This window comes from Triturus cristatus, chromosome 10 (assembly GCF_964204655.1).
Source record: "Triturus cristatus chromosome 10, aTriCri1.1, whole genome shotgun sequence".
Lineage (NCBI taxonomy): Eukaryota > Metazoa > Chordata > Amphibia > Caudata > Salamandridae > Triturus > Triturus cristatus.
The window spans coordinates 1,117,795,037-1,117,816,041 of NC_140593.1; the positions used below are offsets into that span (position 1 = coordinate 1,117,795,037).

Consider the following 21,005-nt stretch of genomic DNA (forward strand, 5'->3'; position numbering starts at 1 on the left):
TGTTCCTAATAGAGTGTGTTTTCAGGTGGACAATAAGTACTAGGAAGTTGTGCCCTCACACACCTGTAAGAGTGTCATGCTTCATCATTGGGTGTTTGCTCCTTGTGGGGATGGCACTGCAATACCTCACGGGCCCTGCGAGAGGGCTCTTTGGCAGAGATCTTTTATACATAAAGCCATGATGGTGAGTGTGGGTGTGTGGGACATGTGAAATAGTGGGTTAAAAATACCATGGGGGTACTCAAAAAAACAATTTGAACATAATTGAAGCAGGTGTTTAAAGCAACGAAAACATAACATTGCTTTTCTTTCTTCTGCTATATATGACAAGCATAGAGAATATGTTTATTTTTTGCACTTATCAGATAGAGAAAAGCTAGAATATTTCTGCATGTTTCTACACATTCCGAGCTACTTCAGCTTTTGAATTTTTTTTTTAAACTGACTTGTATTGAACTGTTTCTAATATCTGTTTACAACAAAAATCTAACAGGTTTTTGATGTGTTAAATTTTTCACTAAAGGTTTTATATGTATTCTTCATATTTGCAAACATGCTAACTCTTTCATGTGCACCAGTGTTTTAAGAGGTTTATGGCAAAGGTAATGGTGTGACCATGTATTATATGTACGGCTCCCGGTTTTATGTTATTTATTTTGTGTTTTGAGTATAAAAGAAGTCACAAAATGGTGTATTTCCACGTTTATTTAAGTCTTGGACGTGCACTCATACATGGATGCCTGTCACTTTTAGCAAATTAAACAGCCACATATAACAAAACCCTACACCCTCAGGTATGTATTAGCACTATACTACTGATATATTTTAACATATGCCTGTATTTAAGGAAATCTTGTCCTGTTTTTTAACTCTCCATGCTGTGTATCAGCCCAACTGTGACCTAGAATTCATGAAAGACAGCATGGAGAGTCTCTCACCAGAAGCACCACTTTCAGTATTTTTCCGCTTTTAAAATAAAATGCTGAAAGGAAACACATTGATTTCTGTCTGTATTTATCTGTAAAAATAGTAAAAACGAGAAAAAAAACAGAAACCTTAATTATATGGGATAAAGTACCCCCTGGTGTACATGATAAGGATACTGCAAGTCACCTTGGAGTTCTGTAACCTTATAAAGGAACTCTTCCTTCACCCTCGTTCCCTTCTATGTGTATGGAACTCATTGGTGACTTGCAGTATCCTCCTAATGTATGGCAAGGGGTACTTTATCCTATATGTAAATATATATACATATATATGTAGTTTTACTGTAGCAGTATTGCACATTGCTTTAGCCCTGCTAATTACCATCAGCTGCAGTTTGAAGAGCATCCAGAAACGCTGACGTTTTGCGCTTAGTGTGAGTGTGTGTGAGTGGATATATAATAAATACCCAGGAAACAATTTATCCTGATGTAGCACAGAAAAGACAAAGTTTGATTCTGTAGCAGTCAAGTCACAGTCTTCCGATGCATACACAGTCAACAGGAAGAGCAAGCATACGGTGCCCAGAGAGCCACCCTTCACAAGCCGAATCGAGACCAATGACTGTGATCTGCAGAGAAAGAACATTTACTAACAAAGATGATTCTATTTATGTGGGAATTGGTGTTGGGGACATATATCCCTGTTTCCTGAGCCAGGAGGGTCACATCATAACCCATTTGTGTGTAACAAGGCATTTCTTAGTACTGGTAATTAGTGGTGTCACATGTGGACTGCTGCAAGTGCATTGTGATCAGGTGTTTTATCAGGTGCTGCATTATTGCAGTTCATTCCTGTGGGTTGCACCTCTGTAGCTCAAACTCTACCAAGAACCATAATGTTAGCTCAATCTAGGTTTGTAGGAAGGTCCACCTGCCCCCACACTACTTTGTTCTGCTACAGAATCGCAACAACATGACTGTATACCGGTACTCATCGCGTGTGATCCCATAACACTTCTCACATAAGCTACTGTCATGACCCATATCCTTTCGACTAGACACAGCAATGTTAAAGAGCATACGTTGTATCCCTTTCTCCTCTTCCCTCATCCATGGGCATAGTCCTAGCAACCAAAGTCAGGATAATAGCATCACAGTCAATGCATTGTGGTCTCCACGTAGGCCACACTACAATTCAGCACTCTTCCTCCGTAGGATGTGGTACCCATTAGTCAAGGTGCTTCAGCGCCTTTCTTCCTTGGGTTGTTAAGCATAAATGCAATTAAATAGAGCAATATAGAAGGTTTGGGTAAGATACACAATGCAACACTTATCATACCTCTTCAGTCATTGTTGCTCTTCTTCCTTTTCTAGGGTCAGATACTCTTCTTCTGGAAACAGGGTTCTTGGGAATTTTCCTGTGCCCACTCTGGACGCTGTCACCACTGCCCAAACATACCCCGCCATCACGTATCGTCATCTGGGGATTTCGGTGGCTCATTTTCAGACTCATGTTTGGAGCGGTAAGTGGACTTAAGTTTTTTTCCTTGCATAGATTGGGGGTATTGTTGGAGTTTACGGGGCAGGTCGATGAACTCAGCACCAGATAGTGATGAAGAGGAAGGAACTCATGTACCTAATGGGTCAGTTCTGGACCCATGTCCTTCGGTGCAGTCAAAGCTAGCATTGCTGAGGAGCTGCTGGTCAATGGGTGTATGTGTGTAAAGAATAGGCCACGTTACAAGGCATGCGTTTAGAACGCATGCCATTACAACGCGGTCATTACAACGACTGTGTTGTTACGTCACAGACTATTACAACGCAAGTCATTACAACGACTTGCTGTAGGGGGGCGCGGGATGTTGGAATAGTATCATTTACTATTCCAACTCCAGTCTGCGCAACAGTAGGGGAGGTGTTGGCTTTAAAATCCAACACCTTCTGCCCCCTACAGCAAGTTGTTGTAACGGCTTGCATTGTAATGGCATGCGATGTAACAACTCGGTCGTAGTAACAACCGCGTTATGATGGCATGCGATGTGTAAACATCGTTGTAAACAATGTTTACCGTTTGTAAATGATACAGTCATCTGCCATTGGATTTCTGTCCCAAACTGAGAGTAAAATTGAGGATGTGTTCTGAAAAACATGTAATGTCACTTTGCACAGCTTCTTGGTGTTGTTTGGTATCTTCAAGACCCTAATGATGTGTTGTGTCTTTTGAATGCACTTCTCTGGCCGTCAGTCTCCTAACCTCTCATCAAAGTCCATATTTATCTTTTTATATATCCATAGCCACGAGTGCTCTTTACGGGTTGAGCAGAGCGGTATCACCCGGGGATACCCCACTACCAGATCCTGAGTTTTACCTGCTGTGGAACCTCAGTCACTAAAACAAAACGCTTTTTGCTGACATTTGCCAACTACTGGAGCTGGTGGGAAAATCCCCAATATTGGAAACAACATGTGAAGATGGACCCCATATTTTTGGGTCCGGCGTGTAATTCCCAAGTCAGGGGGCAAAAACTCATGATGGATGTTACTGGGAGGAAGATAAAGCCCAGATCATAAACCCCCACCTTGGTATCACCCCATATAATTACCTGACATCTTGGAATGAGAGGCACCGAGGTAATATATATCTCATAGGATTGTTCTCTTGGAACAGGTGGTCGGACTTGGAGCTGGGGAAGAAACTGGAGCTGCAGCAGTGGCGTCTGTAGAAGTGAATTTTAGAGGAGGGGGGCACACATTGGGTCACAGAAAAATCTGATGAGGCCACCTACAAAGGTTATATGTAATATGTATATTAGTTGAAGTGTAGCTATAGTTAGGACCCAATTACCATAGGAAGAGCCTTTTTTGCTTTGCTAATAACCGAAACCGGTCCTAGGATGCTTGTTTTCCAGTCCAGGGAGGACCTGGCCTGGCAGTTCGAGCTGGACTGTTCCCATTCGGAGCAGGGTCAATACTGATTTGCATATCGCTGGGTCCAAACTGGAATTGCATGGTGAGCAAAAAAATGATGGGTTTAGGCCCAGATCTCTGTACTGGTGTGAGTGTATGACATTGTTCTGCATCCTGTCCATCAATTGTTCTTTTTGCATTTGTCACCCCGAGTGGGACGGGTATGCCCAGACGTGGGTCCTGTGCTCCCCATGACACTGGAGTCAAGCTATCCTGGCTCATGAGGGCTGAAAGCCCGAAACCGGTCCTAGGATGCTTGTTTCCAGTCCAGGGAAGACCTGGACTGGCAGTTCGGGCTGGACTGTTCCCATTGGGAGCAGGGTCAAGACTGATTTGCATATGGCTGGGTCCAAACTGGAAGTGCATGGTGAGCAAAAAAATGATGGATTTAGGCCCAGATCTCTGTACTGGGGTGAGTGTATGATATTGTTCTGCATTCTGTCCATCAATTGTTCTTTTTGCATTTGTCACCCCGAGTGGGACGGGTATGCCCAGATGTGGGTCGAATGCTCCCCATGCCACTGGAGTCAAGCTATCCTGGCTGATGAGGGCTGAAAGCCCGAAAACGGTCCTAGGGTGCTTGTTTCCATTCCAGGGAGTACCTGGCCTGGCAGTTCGGGATGGACTGTTCCCATTGGGGGCAGGGTCAAGACTGATTTGCATATGGCTGGGTCCAAACTGGAATTGCGTGGTGAGAAAAAATTGTGGATTTAGGCCCAGATCTCTGTACTGGGGTTAGTGTATGACATTGTTCTGCATTCTGTCCATCAATTGTTCTTTTTGCATTTGCTAATAACTTTGACACAGTTTTACAACTCTTCACAAAACTTTCCAAACAAAAAGTTTTTCCACCTCAGCTCCTTCCTTGAAAGTGTTGGGATGATTCTTTAAAAGGGGAGCCCCAAACACACAATTTTCACATGAAATTTCCATAGGGCTTTTTGAACAGCGCTACAGCTAAACGGCTGAATGGAATTGCATCAAATTTAGCAGAAAGTTAGATCTTTACCCAAAAACTGTCCCTTCTGTGATTTAGCCCTATTCCATTCAGTAGTTTTTAAGAAAATAAGGTTCTTAACATTTGTATATCGGGACTGTTGGGCTGAAATTAAAAAATTTAAGCCTTCTGATTGGCTGAGCTGGCTTTTTCACAGTGAGCGCTCTGATTGGCTGCCGGCAACAATAAAATAATTGTTTAGGCAGCTATTACAGGACTGGGATACTTGGTCACCTCTCCTGAAAAAGTCTTTTAAAAAGGCAATAAGGGGGCAGGGTATGGATACCCTGCCCTCCTAGCCCTTGTGTAGAGGACCGGGAAGGATCCCCACACCCCCAGGCCCACAAGTTAAAAAAACACCCCAAAAATTGTGCACAATTGTGGTAAAAACCAAAATGACGGCAGTGTTTTTGTTTCTTATAAATGAACCCCGGGGTGAGCCTAGACACAAGGAGTTAAACAACATTTGTTATTTTCCATTATGGGGGAGTGGGGCGAGCATGGGTAGGGCCGGACTGGGAACACAAACCAGTCCTGGCAATTGAGCTGGACCAGACCCGGGGGAGGGGGTTGGGGGTGCTAGTGAGAAGGAGTGCTGCCACTTTAGCACTACTGCCAGCCCCTTTAGCACCACTGCTGCCACTTTTGTTACAGGGGGCTGATATTGCAGCACTACTACAAAACCTACCCCCAGTAACAAAACCGGCCCCCACTGCTTGAAAACCAGCCCCCACTCTTCAGCCCACCGGGGAAATGCCAGGTGCCCGCTAAGGCCAGTCCGGCCCTGTACGTGGGACCCCTCCCCAAGCCAGTTTCCGCCCCAGAGACTCCATCCACTGAGACCCGGTGCAGTTTTAGAAGGAAAGTGCCAGGGGCCCACTCCCTGAACCATGTTTCAGCCCTGGGACCCCACCCCTCGAGGCCCGATGCAATGCTGTCCTGGGGGCCCCATATGTGAGACTGAGTGATGGTTTCTGCCCACCCTTGAATTAAACGGAGAAAAAATAATAATAATTAATTGGCTGGAGCTGCTCGTTTATTATTCATTGCTCCTGGCAAAGAGAGCCTCATAATGCCATTCATCGGGCAATTTGCATATTTTGTTCATGCTTTGTGGTGCCCCATTCTGGCCAGGGGCACCATCAACATGTACAAAATATGTAATGGGGGGTTACAGGTAGTGCAGCAGCCCCCCAGAATTTTTTTTAAAAGCAACCATATGTTTCCTGTGGGCTATAGAAGGTGCCCCGACATAAAATGTATAATGTTTTTAATCTTTCCTTAACCTTTCAATCTTCAGCTGAGGATTGTAGGTCTCTCTTGTGGTTCTTCCTTTGGTGTGTTATGTGGCCTCAAGAGTGTAAAAGAAAAACTCTGACAGTATTTATTGTTGTTGAAAGAGGCAATGGATATTGATGTGGTGATCCATTGACAAAGCCAATTGCCTTGTTTAGTATATTTATGTGGTTAGCCATTAAGAAACCCAATAGGGTTGTTTTATAAAAGGATGTGATGATCCCTAGTCAAAGCCAATAAACTTGTCTTCATATAATGACGTGATGCCCTATTGACAAAGTAAATAGATGTGCCTTGAATGTTAATATGATCATGTATTGAAAAAGCTTGCCAATTATATATTGATATGGTGACCCATTACGAAAGCTAGTAGACTTGCATAATTTAAAACAACACCGCTTTATATTGTGATGAATGCTCTTATTGGCATTGGCTGGTTGTATACGGAAGATTAGCTGGGCTCTTGTTGGGGTGGTTGGGTATCAAACCCAAAGCTGCACATTGTGATGGGCATCTTACTTTCCATTAAAAAACACAACAGAAATAAATTGATAAAATTAGGTTAAAGTGGTGTTATAGTTAGAAATTGTAATAATATCCCATAAACATATAAATATTTTTTTTAAATTAGAAATTTACCAAAAAAACACAGGTTAAAGTGCCGTTATAATTGTGTGGCTATGTCAGTTAAAAAACTCCCTTTTAAACTAAAACAAATGCAGAAACTACCAGTTATAGTTCTCTCTAGTTACTATACCTCATGCTCTTAAGTAAATATAGCTTGCTTCCTCGCCATGCACTGTTTATACCCTCGCATATCACTTCACTCATGTCATATTCAGAGACTGCATTGATAATATCCGTAATGACATCTGAAATTACATCATTGATAAGAACAGTGTGCACGGCAGGGTGCAAATGTTAGTTATTTTAGGGCACGAGTATGTTTATGCTTCATTTTAAAGCCTAATTTCTTTCAAACGGCTGAACGCGTTTACACCAAATCACAGAAGCACACTTTCTGTGTAAAGATTTAGAATTTGCCAGATTTTGGTATAATTCCGTTGAGCTGTTTTGGCTCTTGTGTTGTCTAAATGTCACATGGAAAATTGCAAGGGAATACACATTTTGTTTGTCCCACCCCATTTATTTTCAGCCCCCACTTGACTGATCACACTGAATTTTATGGAGGGAAACTTTTTGAGAAGATTTGTCAAATGACGCCAAAGAGATTAGTGAAGATTTGTCAAATGACACTAAAGGTATTAGCAAAGCACAAAATCTATTTCCCATGTAAATGTGGTCTTAACTATAATTACACAGTTACACAGTGGGGGGGGGGTGTGTGTGTGTGTGTGTGTGTGTGTGTGTGTATATACTTACAATCTGATTTTGTATATGTGCATTTATATCTATGTATGTTTATCTATCATATATATGCATGCACATAGGTGTAGATGAGGTTTCAATATTTTGAGCAAACACCTGCAATGAAAGGTGGTTGGGCAAATGAATGTGTGTGGCAAGATGCAGCGTCTTTTTGTTTTTTGTCACCCCCTGGTATGTTTAGCAGCTGTTGTGGTGGGGCATAAAAGCGGGGTGGGGAAGTACAAATAGAGACGCCACTGAGCAGCAGTAGAGAACACCCAGTGATAGTTGATTAGGAACCCCCTTCTAGCAGAAGTAGTGGAGAAAAGCCTGAATGGATTGTGAAAGGCCGCTGTAGGGGTCACATGAGAACAGCCGTGGTATCTTCCCGGTAAATTACTGGGTGTCTTGGAATGAGGGCCAAGGAGGCACCCTGGTCTCAGAAGTATAACAGGGCTCTCAGAACTTGAGGTCAGGCAAGGAGCCTGAGGGAGGACACAGGAGCAGCAGTAGCGATATTTACATAACTGGTGCTGGTGGTGGGTGGACAGAACCTCCCCACTGAAGCAGTAGAGATGTTTACAGAACTAGCGGTGGATGGATGGAGCCTCCCCCTGAAGCAGTAGAGATGTTTACAGGACTGGTGGTGGATGGACAGGACTCCTCCCCGAAGCAGTAGAGATGTTTACAGAACTGGTGGTGGATGGACAGAACCTCCCCCATGAAGCAGTAGAGATGTTTACAGAACTAGCGGTGGATGGATGGAGCCTCCCCCTGAAGCAGTAGAGATGTTTACAGGACTGGTGGTGGATGGACAGGACTCCTCCCCGAAGCAGTAGAGATGTTTACAGGACTGGTGGTGGAAGGATGGAGCCTCCCCCCTGAAGCAGCAGTTGTAGCGGTACCGTACACCCGGAGCTGTAGTGGTTCTTTACACTCAGACCCGTAGCGGTACCTTATACCTGGAGCTGTATGGGTTCCTTACACCCGGAGCTTTAGGGGTTCCTTACACCCATAGCTGTAGGGGTTCCTTACACCCATAGCTGTAGGGGTTCCTTACACTCGGAGCTGTAGGGATTCCTTACACTTAGAGCTGTTGGGGTCTCATACACTCGGAGTTGTAGGGGTTCCTTACACCAGGAGCTGTAGGGGTTCCTTACACCGGGAGTTGTAGGGGTTCCTTACACCCAGAGCTGTAGCGGCTCTTTACACCCGCAGCTGTACAGTCGGTAAAATTCATCCTCGTGGGATCAACCTGTGTCACGTAGCATTTTTATTGACATCGTATAGTTAACAACCTACAGATTGTAAATCGGCCTTCCCGGCTTGTTACTACTAAAGGCTTTTAGTGTGCAATAGTGCTTGGAAGTGACAATCGGGTGTCCTGCTAGCGCTATAAGTACACAAAATCTTTCGAACGCATCGAAATCAGGACACTCAACGACGATCTTTTCACCGCGCGGCTGACTGCAGCAGAGGGAACGGCGGGGTCATTCCATAGCTGGGCCGGAGCGCCCAGCGATGTGGGGGGTTTTCTCCCAGACAAAGCCTGCTCTTTGTCCCTCTGTGGTGATCCTCTAGCCCGACTGTCCGGGACAGGCCCAGGCAGCCCCTTCTGAGCCCCCCTGCCTCCGACACCTGCCCCCCGTGGAGGGGACCGTAGCCTTCCCCACCTGTCTCTAGGCACCAGGCCTCTGCACCCTGTTCGCTCTCACAGTTTCTTTTTCCCACATGTATTTGCTTTCCTTGGGTGATGTTTTCTTGTTTCTGCTTTCAGCGGCTAGGTTTACCCATGGACCAGACAGGCTGTGTTTAGTTTCTTGTTTTAAGTATTCTAAGCTTGGCAGGGGTGAGAAATGAGGGGGCTGTGTGGAGAAACAAAGTTCAGCAGCCATTTTCATGCACTCTTTACGGCTGAAGAAGTTTGGTCAGGTTGAGTGGCCATTTTCTCCTTTATTGACTACTGAGTTGTTGAAGTCACTTTCATTTGCCCTAGTAATGGCTGGGGTTGATGAATTGAAGCTATGTTATTGTATTGGGAGTTGGGTAACCTGAAGTCTCAATACATAATACATCTGGCATGGCGAGTGCTAAGTAACGATGCGTCATTTGTCGCAGTGTAGCAGTGTTTTCTGTTGTTTGCAAAATCAATAAAATTGATTATCAAAAAATATTTCCTATAGTAATTTTCATACTGCAAGGTACTGGACCCCTTGATCAGATTCTCGCCATATCCCATTGTACAAAAATAACAAACAACTAGGCCTGGGTGGTGAACTTCGCTCTGTTTGCGGAGTTTGCAGAGTTGTCCGCACTCTGCGATCCACGGTGCGCGCGGAGTCGCAGAGCAGAGATTTTCCTTGCGCGCACCTACCAACGTTAAGTTGGTGAGCCTGAGCGAGGAAAATCCAGTGCTAGACCACATCCCCGTGAGAGTTCTCAACGCAGGTGGTAGGGGATGGTCGTGACTGCTTGCGTTGAGGCACCATCCATTCAGGTTGAGGAAGCTGTCGCCCGAGTAGAAAAACTACTCGAGCGGCAGAAACAAGCATCGCCCTCTTGCACTGCGCATAGTGCCATTTGCGCTGGGACAAACACCTGGCACTAAAAAATCAGTTCAAACGGCACAATCGAACGCACTCCACCGCTTGCGAAACTCCGCATAGAGCAGCAGAGTTTTTTGGTCACTTTGCTGAGTTCTGCCTACAAACGGCCTTATTTAGAAGTGCACCCCTTGGCTAGCTGTAGTTTCCAAGGTGCAGTCCTGTGTCTTAAGGGGATCAGACATCGTTTTTTTTGCACAGCATGCGTAGGTTCAGTTTGTGCCTTTTTTAAGTCTGGCCTCTGAGGCAGCTTTACTTGCTTCCAGGACTACTGTTTTCCCACAAAAATCATACATAGTATACACAAATTGAAGGACTTTTGTCCAGAGGGCTTTATTCATTGGTCTATTAAACTGTGCCATTCACATTTTGCTTTCACCCCCTACAGCATGGAGTCATGGGTCAGTCCACTTTACCCACTGGCTCCCTTCGCTTTGTGTGACTGCACAAAGCCTGTCCGTGTTGTTCAGATCCGCCTACAAATAGTTCCTTTCTCTTTAGTGATAAAGCTAATGTAAAGCCTGTTGTTATTTAATTTATTTGGACATTAACAGATTAACTTTAAATACTAACTATTTAGTTTGCCTGCACTTTGGGTGCCCGGTTAAATAGTGATTTTATTTCTGTTCCCCTCTTCAAGTTGTGAAGTGTTTAAGTGACAGTGTTGCTGCCTGCGATTCGAATGCTTAGTTAGGTGGTGACTTACCCTTGCCTCCTACCCAAAGAATAAAGTGAGTGATAGAAGTGAAAGGCTTGTTATTTAAAAAACATCAGCAGTAAAACAGTACCATAAATGAGTGTATTCTCCAATGTAATATTTTTTAATGCAGGCATGCAAAGGCCATGTTTAGGTGGCTGTTTGTTTTTTTGTTCGCATATGCTTGCAATAAAAATGTAAGAAAAAAATAACCATTGTGCAGCCTGCCAAAGCCAGACATCTTGGCCAGCGCTTGTTTCTTGCTGTTCTTTAGTACAATTTTCAGCAGTTTTCATCTGTCCACGTTGTTCCTTTTGATAGGTTTGGGCTCCTCTCCTACCACTGTTACTACACACATATTTGTATTACATTTTCTGCGGCTTGCCCCTCTCTTTAATTAACAGGTTGCCCCTCTTTCATTGCTTTTACCTTATTGTGTCAGCCACTTAATACTATTTGCTAGTTTGGCTTCTTATGCACTTGTTGTTCCTGCCCTATCGACTACCAAAATATTGTGAATGTGTTTATGGGAAAATATAGGTTTACTATTCCTACCTCCACGTCTAGGTACCTTGATGATTTATGTGTCCTCAAGGTATATATGATGTCCTCAAGGTATATATGATTGGTGTTAAGTATCATACATGAGTCTATACTAATCTATTTTAACTTGCCTTCACAATATTTTGCCAGTCGATTTTCTGGGTTTCATATGTTGGTAGCACAAAGCTCAAAGATCAATACTGTGGTAGTACACTGCTCTGTTCTCTCCCTTCGAGGGCTGGTCCGGGAAGACATCCATTCTTATGGCCTGCCTTTCTGGTAGAGCTCAGACTTATCTAATGGCTTAAGCTGCGTGGCTTGCTAGTGCCCTTACGATAAACCTGTCCTGACCCTCACAGACCAGACCGGACCCCGCGATGCTGCTTGACTGCATATCTATTTAAAGACTTTTTTTAGGATATCTTTTTTTTATTGATTTTGTCAGCAAAACATATGTGTAAAATACAAGATTATGCGATTAGCCGTCAATCACCTGCATCTCACATACACACACAGTAATTTGTATATAACTTGAGTTACAATCAGAAGCACTGGAATTATTTGATTCTGCTGTTGCAGTATTTTCGCTTGGTTATGGATTTGCCGCATTTGCCACATAATTCATCATCTACTGCATAATTTGCGGATCTTAATAAAAAAAAAGCCAATTCTAGCTCATACGGATCAAAATGTACTTGAAAAGCAGTGATATGTTGTACGAAAGTGCCCCTTTTTGCATGGTTGCCCCCCACTTTTTGCCTGATATCTGATGCACTTTGACTGAATGTGCACTATGTCCCTGCTAATCAGGTTCCCAGTGCCTGCTTTCTTTCCCAAAACTGTAAGTTTGTCTTCACAATTGGCACACCTCTGGCCCACATACAAGTCCCTTGTAAAAGGTACCCCTGGTACCAAGGGCCTTGTGACCAGTGAGGGTCTCTAAGGGCTGCAGCATGTATTGTGCCACCCACAGAGACACTCACCAAACACAAACACAAGCCATTGCAGACTGTGTATTTTGGTGCAGAAAAAACATAAGATTCGACATGGCACGTATGTGTGCCATGCCTACAAACACTGCCTGTGGCCCAGGTAACTCACCCCTCTAGCAGGCCTCACAGCCCAAAGGCAGGCTTCACTATACAACAGATTATGGCATATCTGCATGAGCAATATGCCCCTACAGTGTCTAAATCCATTGTTATACATTGTAAGTGCAGTAAAGCCTTATTGAGTACATGGGCTGGGAGTTTGTCATTACAAACTTCACAGCTCCATGATGGCTTTACTGAATGCAAAATAATTTTGATATCAAACTTCTCAGCATAATAAATCCACACTGATGCCAACGCTGGATTTATTACAAAATGCACTCAGAGGGCATCTTAGAGATGCCCCCTGAAAAACGACGAACTCCCTAGTGTACAGCTGACTGGTCTGCACCAGCCTGCTACACTCAGACTTGTTTCTGACCCCCTGAGGCAGGAGCCCTTGTGCTCTTGTGGGTCAGGAACAAAGCCTGCTTGAGGTGGAAGTGCTTCTCGCCTACCCACAAGCAGGAACAGCACTCAGGGTGGTGAGCCTCAAAGGCTTCCTGCCCTTTGTTCTGCTAGCCAGGGTCTCTCTGTGAAGATGCCCCAGCCCCTGACCAAGCTCCACTTTGGCAGCAAGTTTAGCGGGAAAATGAGTAGTCAGGAGAGGTGTGTCCCCTCTCAGCCAGGACCACCCCTAAGGTGTTCCGAGCTGGTGATCCCCCCTTAGAAAATCCTCCAGTTTGGATGGAAGGATTTTAGCCAATATGATTAGGGGATGCCCCCTCCCCAAAGGGAGCAGACTTACTCAGGGTAAAGTCACCCTAAAGGTAAGTAGCACATTGGCTTCTACCTGCCAGTACTAGTAACGCCCCTAAATTCAGTATTTAGGGGCACCCCTGAACCCTGATCCTCAGATTCCTGCGACCTAAGAAGAAGGATGAAGGAGACGCAGTGGAGCCAAGCCTGAAGACGAATACTGATTTGGCCCCATCCCCACCGGCCTGCCTCCGGCTTAAAGACTCTGCAAAGGAGACAACACCTGTCCTACAGCCAGCAACTTCCAGAAACTCGAGAAAGACTGCCTGCTCTATAGCAAAGATCATATCTCCTGAGTTCAAGAAACCCTCTCAAAGGACTCCGGAACCAGCTGGAACTGTGAAGGCTGCCCACTTTGCACCCGGAGCCCACGCCCTGAGTCTGAGTAGCTCACCTGTCCAGTGAAGACTCCCCAGCAATCCTGACCTCAAAATCCTTGGTGGCTGACCTCGCCTGCTGGATTCCACGAAGATGTCTACAGCCTCGGCACGGACATCGCTACCACCATCCCCACTGGCTACAAGATTGTTAAGCAAAACCGTCAGCACAATCTCTGAGGGGGAGTCACTATCACATTCAAAGGTACCATCAGCTTCACTACCTACACGGACACACCCATCAGCTACATGGAACATTTTCCGTTCAAGATATATGTCACAGCCAAATTTTCCCCTGGCAGAACCCTCATATACAGACCACCTAGACCACACACAAATTTCACCAGCGACATCAAGCACTTTGTTGCACCCCTCTTCATTAAATCCAGCACCTTCCTTCTCCTTGGAGACCTTAACTTTCACTTAAAAGACTGCACCAACCCAACCTCTCCGGTCCTTCTAGAAAACTTTTCAAACCTTGGCCTCACCCGGCACGTGACCAAACTCACCGACTCCGCCAGACACCTATTGGACTCAATTTTCTCCTCAATCAGCAACTTCACATTCGACAAGCCAGCAACTATAACCTGGCCCTCAACAGTTTCAGTATACCCATTCCGCTCCATCACAGACTTACCTCCACAGGAACCGCATGCCGAAACAAGAAAAACATCTTAGAAGTGGCTTGGGTTTCCACCCTCCCTGAGCATTGACCCGAGCACACCAGCGACTTGCTAAAAGCCATCAAAAATCTCAACAGCTGGATCATCACATGCACTGACACCATGGCTCCCCTCAAACGCAACCAAAAGGCAAGAGCCCGACCACAGACCAGCTGGTACACAGAGGAACTCAGGCTGATGAAACGCCACTGCAAGCAACTGGAGCACAAATGGAAAACAAGTCAAGACACCACAGATAAAGACATCTTCAAATCAGCCATAAGACACTATGACCAGCAGATATGTAACACCATGTGCACAGCTGTTGCAGATTGCATTGACACCATCAATAACAGCAGCAAGAAAATGTTCACCTTCATCAAAGATTTCACCACGCCTCCTGCTGCCTCCAGCAACATCACTCTCTCAAAAGACCTTTGCAGCAAGCTATCGAAATTCTTCTGTAACAAACTAATTTCCATATACAGCAACTTCAACCACAAACTGGACCCTGTTACCATTGCAATTCAAATTTCCATCAAGGCCGATGAACAAATTCTGACCTCAGGGCCTGCCAACACCACTGTCAAAATCGCTGCTACCATTTGCCTTTACCAAAGGACTCCTACCAATCAGTGAAGCACTAACACTCATCCTCAATACATTCTTCAACTCTTTTCCAGATACCTGGAAACATACCACCGTCATGACCCTACTCTAGAATCGATCTACTGACCCAGCCACGCTTTCCAACGAGAGACCCCTCCCTCTTACCATACCCACAAAGGTTTTAGAGAAACTAATCAACCAGCGCCTCACTGACTACCTCAGCAACCACCAGCTCCTTGACTCCGTATAGTCTGGATTCAGGCCAGGCCACAGTACAGAAGCAGCACTCCTTGTCGCCACAGATGACCTCCACATGATCCTGGGCAGAGGAGAGCTGGCAGTTGACACGGTCTCAGACTCCATCCACATCAGGCGCCTGCACGGCATTGGAATTCAAGGACCTGCTGTCCACTGGTTCCCAACCTTCTTAACTGATGCAACACAAACTGTCAACCTAGCACCTTACTCCTCAGAAGCTCGCAAACTCATGTGCAGAGTCCCTCAAAGCTCATCGCTCCGCCCTATCCTCTTCAAGGCATACATGATCCCTTAGGCCAATGATCTGTGCACAAAACATCAATATTCTCTCCTACGCAGACAAAATGCAACTCATACTCTCCCTCTTGCGCAAGACCCCCAAAACAAGAAACAAGTTCACCACCTGCATGACCAAATCGCTAACTGTATGAAAGCCAACTTTCTCAAGCTCATCACGGACAAGACAGAAGTAGTGATCTTCGGCAATAACACCTCACCATGGGACTCCAACTGGTGGCCTGCTGAACTCGAACTCACACCCACGCCAGGAACCTTGGAATAATTATCGACAGCAAACTAGACATGACTACACAAGCCAGCGCCGTCACTGTATCCTGCTTCCATACCCTGAAGATGCTGAGGAAGATTTTCAAATGGCTTCCAAACAGCACCAGAAAAATTGTCACTCATGCCCTAGTTCCCAGCAAGTTGGACGGTGGCTACACCAACTACACCAAAATCACCAAGCAACTCACTAGAAAACTACAAACCATCCAGAACTCGGCATCCAGACTCAACCCCCCACACAGAACTTGCATAACACCACACTTTAGGGAACTGCACTGGCTTTCCATATACAAGTGTGCTCAATTCAAAATCCCCACACACCCATTCAAGGCACTCCACAACTCCGGTCCCACCTACCTTAACAGTCGCATCTCCTTCCGGCAACCATCCAGACACCTCTCTCTGCAGGACTCCTATTCCCGAACATCCCAGGCATACACAGAACCAGATCAGGACGAGCAGCGTTTCTAACATCGCTCCTAAAGCATGGAACGACCTCCCTCTCCACAGCCGAGCCTCCTGCTGTCTTCTCGAAGTGCAGAAGAAGCTGAAGACCTGGCTTTTTATTTAACCAACTTACCTTAGGTATGGATAAGCACACACACCTGCTCGATGCCAGGATACCCTCGCAAATGATAGTGTGCTTTACAAATATACATCACATAGCTAAAGCTCTCACTCTAAAAGCCAGCTGAGGCATGAATGCAAAAAATGCGTGCAATTTTGGACGGTTCTTATACACTTTACTCTCATTACAAGTCTAGGGGGTGCAAACACTTTCAGAAACTGTTCTTTCAACAAAATGATCAAATGAGCAGGAAGTACGATCTTCTCCCAGAAAGAATGCGAGTAGTCCTGGAAAATGAAGATAAACATACATAAACATACTGCTGAGTTAACTATTTTCCTAAAATGACACCTCTGCTTACCGTGATTAAAAGTGAGGCTAGGCTGATGATGCGGGAAGTGTACTACCTCAATAAAACGGCTTCTAGGCCCACGAGAGCCATGACACTTAGCATGCATGTTAATATACACATTAAATACGAATTCGATTATGCAATATATCTGTGCTCGTTGTGATATTCACGTGAAAAGAAGCATTAAAATTGAAGGCAACAGGAATACATGGTTGTGTTTTTCTCAACCCCATGTAGTGTATTAAAGAGGGTTTGCCAGTAGATTTGAATGACCGTGTAGAACCACACTGTATGAAGGAAATCTCCAGTTTCACTGCGACATCTGAGACATGTGGGCTTGGAATACACGCTGTGGGCCTAAATTTATCCTGTTCAATATTAAAATGAAATCAGACAGTTTCTGGTGCACATTGACAATTCCTTGGGTACCCTCAGGGTGAAGACCCGTTCTTCTTCTCCCTCGTCCGCCTCCCATGCTTCTCGTGATGTGTGAAAGGTGTCCGCAATGTGCATGACCAGCAGTTTGAAGATTGAGGAGATACAACCTCTTTTATTTAAGAAATGTGTAGTGTACTGTGATTGGCCACCCTTGTGCGTTATCTGTCAAAATCTGTATGTCATTAAAATTTTTTTAGGAAACTACTGAAAGCATTGCTATCAACTACTTCCCATGCCTACACAACTTCACCTTTAGTCTCAGCATCTGTTATTTTGAGCGCCAAGAGACTTATCAGTGTACACAAGCACTTTATAGGAGGGAAAAAACCAAAAATAGCTTTATCCGATGTAATTCAGTCACCTCTTCTGCCCAGCCATGTTTTTTTCTGAGTATGATCATATATTTAATTACTTTTAGTTTTTCTGATAGACTTATATTAACTTCCACAGGAGCCCAACAGTTGTTCTCGTTACCTTTCATTCATTAAACCAACTTTCTTTGCTTTCATCTTGTTTTTCTCAGTATTGTTTGGTCAGAAGACTGTACATCTCTTCATTTTCATGAACTTGGTTTGTCCCTTGTATTCTTTAATGTTCTAGTTCAGTGCTGTATGACGTGCTGTATCTTCATACTCCCCACACAGCTCTCTCTCAGATGATTAAATGTTGACCTTAAGCCATCTTTGTTGGGCCTGTTGTATCCAACAGGTGGATTTATTAGAATGAAGGACTGTTCAGCCTAGTCCCATTAGTTTGCCACAAGGCTTTGTATAAGGTTCTGTGTTGAAGGACATGTTCTCCTAGTAAACAGATGACAAACGTCACCTGAAATCACTAGTACAAAAGGTTTAAAGTTTGTTAACCACGGTCCTAGGAGAATGTTCACCTTATCTAATGGAGGTTAACAATTGAAGTTCACCAGCAATGACTCTTGAAAAGATGCTGGCGAGGGTGTGAGACAGAGAATCGTTTGCAGGCCAGGGTGCGAGACAGAGAATCGCATGGGGGCAGGTTGTGAGACAGGGAATCGCTTGGAGTTGAGGTTGCGAGAAAGAGGGGAACAATTATTTGCAGGTGGGGGTGTGAGACACAAAATTGCTTGGAAAGGAGGGTGTGAGATAGAGAATCACTTGGAGGTGATGGTGCAAGAAAGAGGGGAAGGATCGTCTGCAAGCGTGGGTGCGACACAGAATCGCTTGACAGCAAGAATTCGATACTCAGAATCACTTGCAGGCAATGGAGCGAGACAGAGGGGAAAAATCACTTGCATTGCGAGGGTGTGAGACAGAGGGGGGAAAGAATCACTTGCAGGCGAGGGTGCGAGACCGAGAATTGCTTGCAGGTGAGGATGTGAGACAGAGGAGGGAAGAATTGTGTGCAGGAGAGGTAGTGAGATAGGGGAAATAATCACCTGCAGGAGAGAGTGCAAGACAGAGGGGGAAAGTATCGCTTGTATGCGTGGGATACGAGACACAATCACTTACATTGAAGGTGCGAGATGAAGAATCGCTTGTGAGCGATCGAGTTGGTTTGCAATAGACGTCTTGGGAAATTCTGAAAGCTTCCCAGGGCATGCATTCTGTCCATTGCTTACCATTGGCTTTGTGTTTTATAACTCACATTTGCTTGCTTTCTATTGGTTGACTTTATTTGTTTTAGGCAGTCCAGCGATTAGCCCTCCCGTGGCACATAGCCTGTTTACCATGTGTCCTTGTATTCTTCCATGAGTGCTCACTTTCTGTAAACAGACCTTTACGTTTTGTTTTCATCTTGTCACATTTGCTGTGCATTCAAAGGCAGAGGTCAAACATCAGTCTCTGTTTTCTAAGGGAGCTTGGTGTTTACTTTTCTTTCTCTGACTTCAAAGTGACAGGATTTATGTGACGGTCTTGCTGGCTACTGGAGTTGTGCAAGGAAAGGCTTTTTTCTAGCACACACAAAATGTCAATGTCTGTAAATTAACCGTGCAAATATTTCAGAATAAATCAGGATTAGGAAAGCACAAATAAAGAAAATATTTGGTAATTCTGAAGTGTGGTGGAAACAAATATGTAAATACGATCAAAACATATCAATACACTAGGTGATGCCATTTCTACACCTTATCATTTGTGCCCTGTATACTTTTATAGGTAAATCTGTATGTATGTGCAAATGTAATGGTCATTTCAATTGAAAATATGTTGTCTGTAATGGCAATGCATTACTACCCCAAGCATACTCCACATTATACCACTCCACTCTTCAACATCTATTCCACTCTGTGCCCCTCCACTCTATGGCACTCTCCTCTACGCCATTCTGCACCACTCTGCGACGCGTCATTCCACTCTGCGCCACTCCACTGCACTCTACAACACTCCAGTCTAAGACATGCCACTCTGCACCACTCTGACACTCCACTCCACTCTGACACTCTACTACATTATTCTTAACTCTAGTCTAGACCTCCCCATGCCACTCCACTCTGACACGCCATTCCACTGTAACTACTCCACTGCACTGTACGACACTCCACTCTAAGACATGCCCCTCCACTCTACAACACGCCACTCCACTCTATTCTACGACACTCCACTCCAGGCAACTTCACTCTACACCACTCCAATCTGTGCCACTCCACTCTGTGCCACTCCACTCTACACCACTCCATTCTTCACCTCTCCACTCCCCTCCACTCTACGACCCGCCACTCCACTGCACTCTATGACACTCCACTCTATGGAACTCAACTCTATGCGACTCCACTCTATGACAATATACAACATGCCACTCTACTCTGACACACCACCCAATTCGACGCTACTCCCCTTCACTGAACGACACGCCACTCTACTCCCCGCCACTCTGACACAACACTCTACTCCACTTGATGACACTCCACTTTGACACTTTACTCCACTCTACAATACTTTACTCTACTCTATGCTACGACACCCCAGTCAACGCCACTCCATGACCCAGCACAACACCCTACTCCACTCCACTCTACAACAGTCCATTCTATTCCACTCCACTCTGACAGTCCACTGGGAGAGAGTGTACCAACTACACATCTAATAAATTCAGTGGAAGCTATAATTAAGTCATTAATTGACCCTCTGGCAGTGGTTTTAAATAGTATTGATGTTTCTTTAACAATATTAATTGGGTCCAGTATTTCAAAGGCAACCTCTGCCCCAGGGGGTTTAACTAATATGACTAAACCCTCACCAAATATAAACATGGACACAAACCGGGCTTCCTCATCCTTTCTATCTCCCTTGATATCGATTCCTGTAGGTGGTGACACCAATAATATTGAGACACCAATGCAACCCTCAAACCCACAGTTAATCCAATCAGATAGAGTATGCCCAGGTCCTTCCAAAGCCACTTCGGAAAATGGAGAGTCTAGTCGTAATGGTAGGAATATTGATTCATTTTCAGCTGATACAAGGAAAAGCCATTTGAGAACACTCCATTTACCTCCAGAAGCAACTCCCTATGTTATTGTTCTTAAAAATGTTCCAACCTTGCCCCACGGTAAAGAAGAAGACTGAAAACAACTCAAAAACAAAACAGTGCACTGGTTGGTAAAGACCTTGGACTGGTCCGGTTGTGATACATTACATGATAACGTCAATGATGTTGAACGTGTGTCCTGGTTAGGTTCACACACAAAAACTGAAGTAGGAGATTGTATTGTGGTGAATTTTAGGGATCGGAATTTGGTACATTTGCTCATGGATATGCTTGTTTGGACCGAAAGTGCGGGCGGCCCTATGGAAGCTGTACCATTAGGATACTTCTAAAAACCATTGTCTAATTCTGGCACTGGCCGTGTGTGCTCACAGATTAAAAGGCCTCCCCTGTTCTCTATTCCAACATTCAATTATTTTTCACCTTTAGACCAGGTGGAATGACTAAATTACCAGCCCCGGATGA

General features: G+C 44.7%; 1 protein-coding gene across 1 annotated transcript in view; it reads left to right on the forward strand.

Moving 5' to 3' along the window:
• The window catches only part of LMF1 (lipase maturation factor 1), a 1,132,479-nt gene that overhangs the window by 39,905 nt on the left and 1,071,569 nt on the right, over positions 1-21,005 (forward strand). Inside the window, exon 2 of the mRNA XM_085629342.1 lies at positions 2,301-2,449. Coding sequence (XP_085485468.1) covers positions 2,301-2,449 — 149 coding nt within the window. The remainder of the gene's footprint in view (positions 1-2,300; positions 2,450-21,005) is intronic.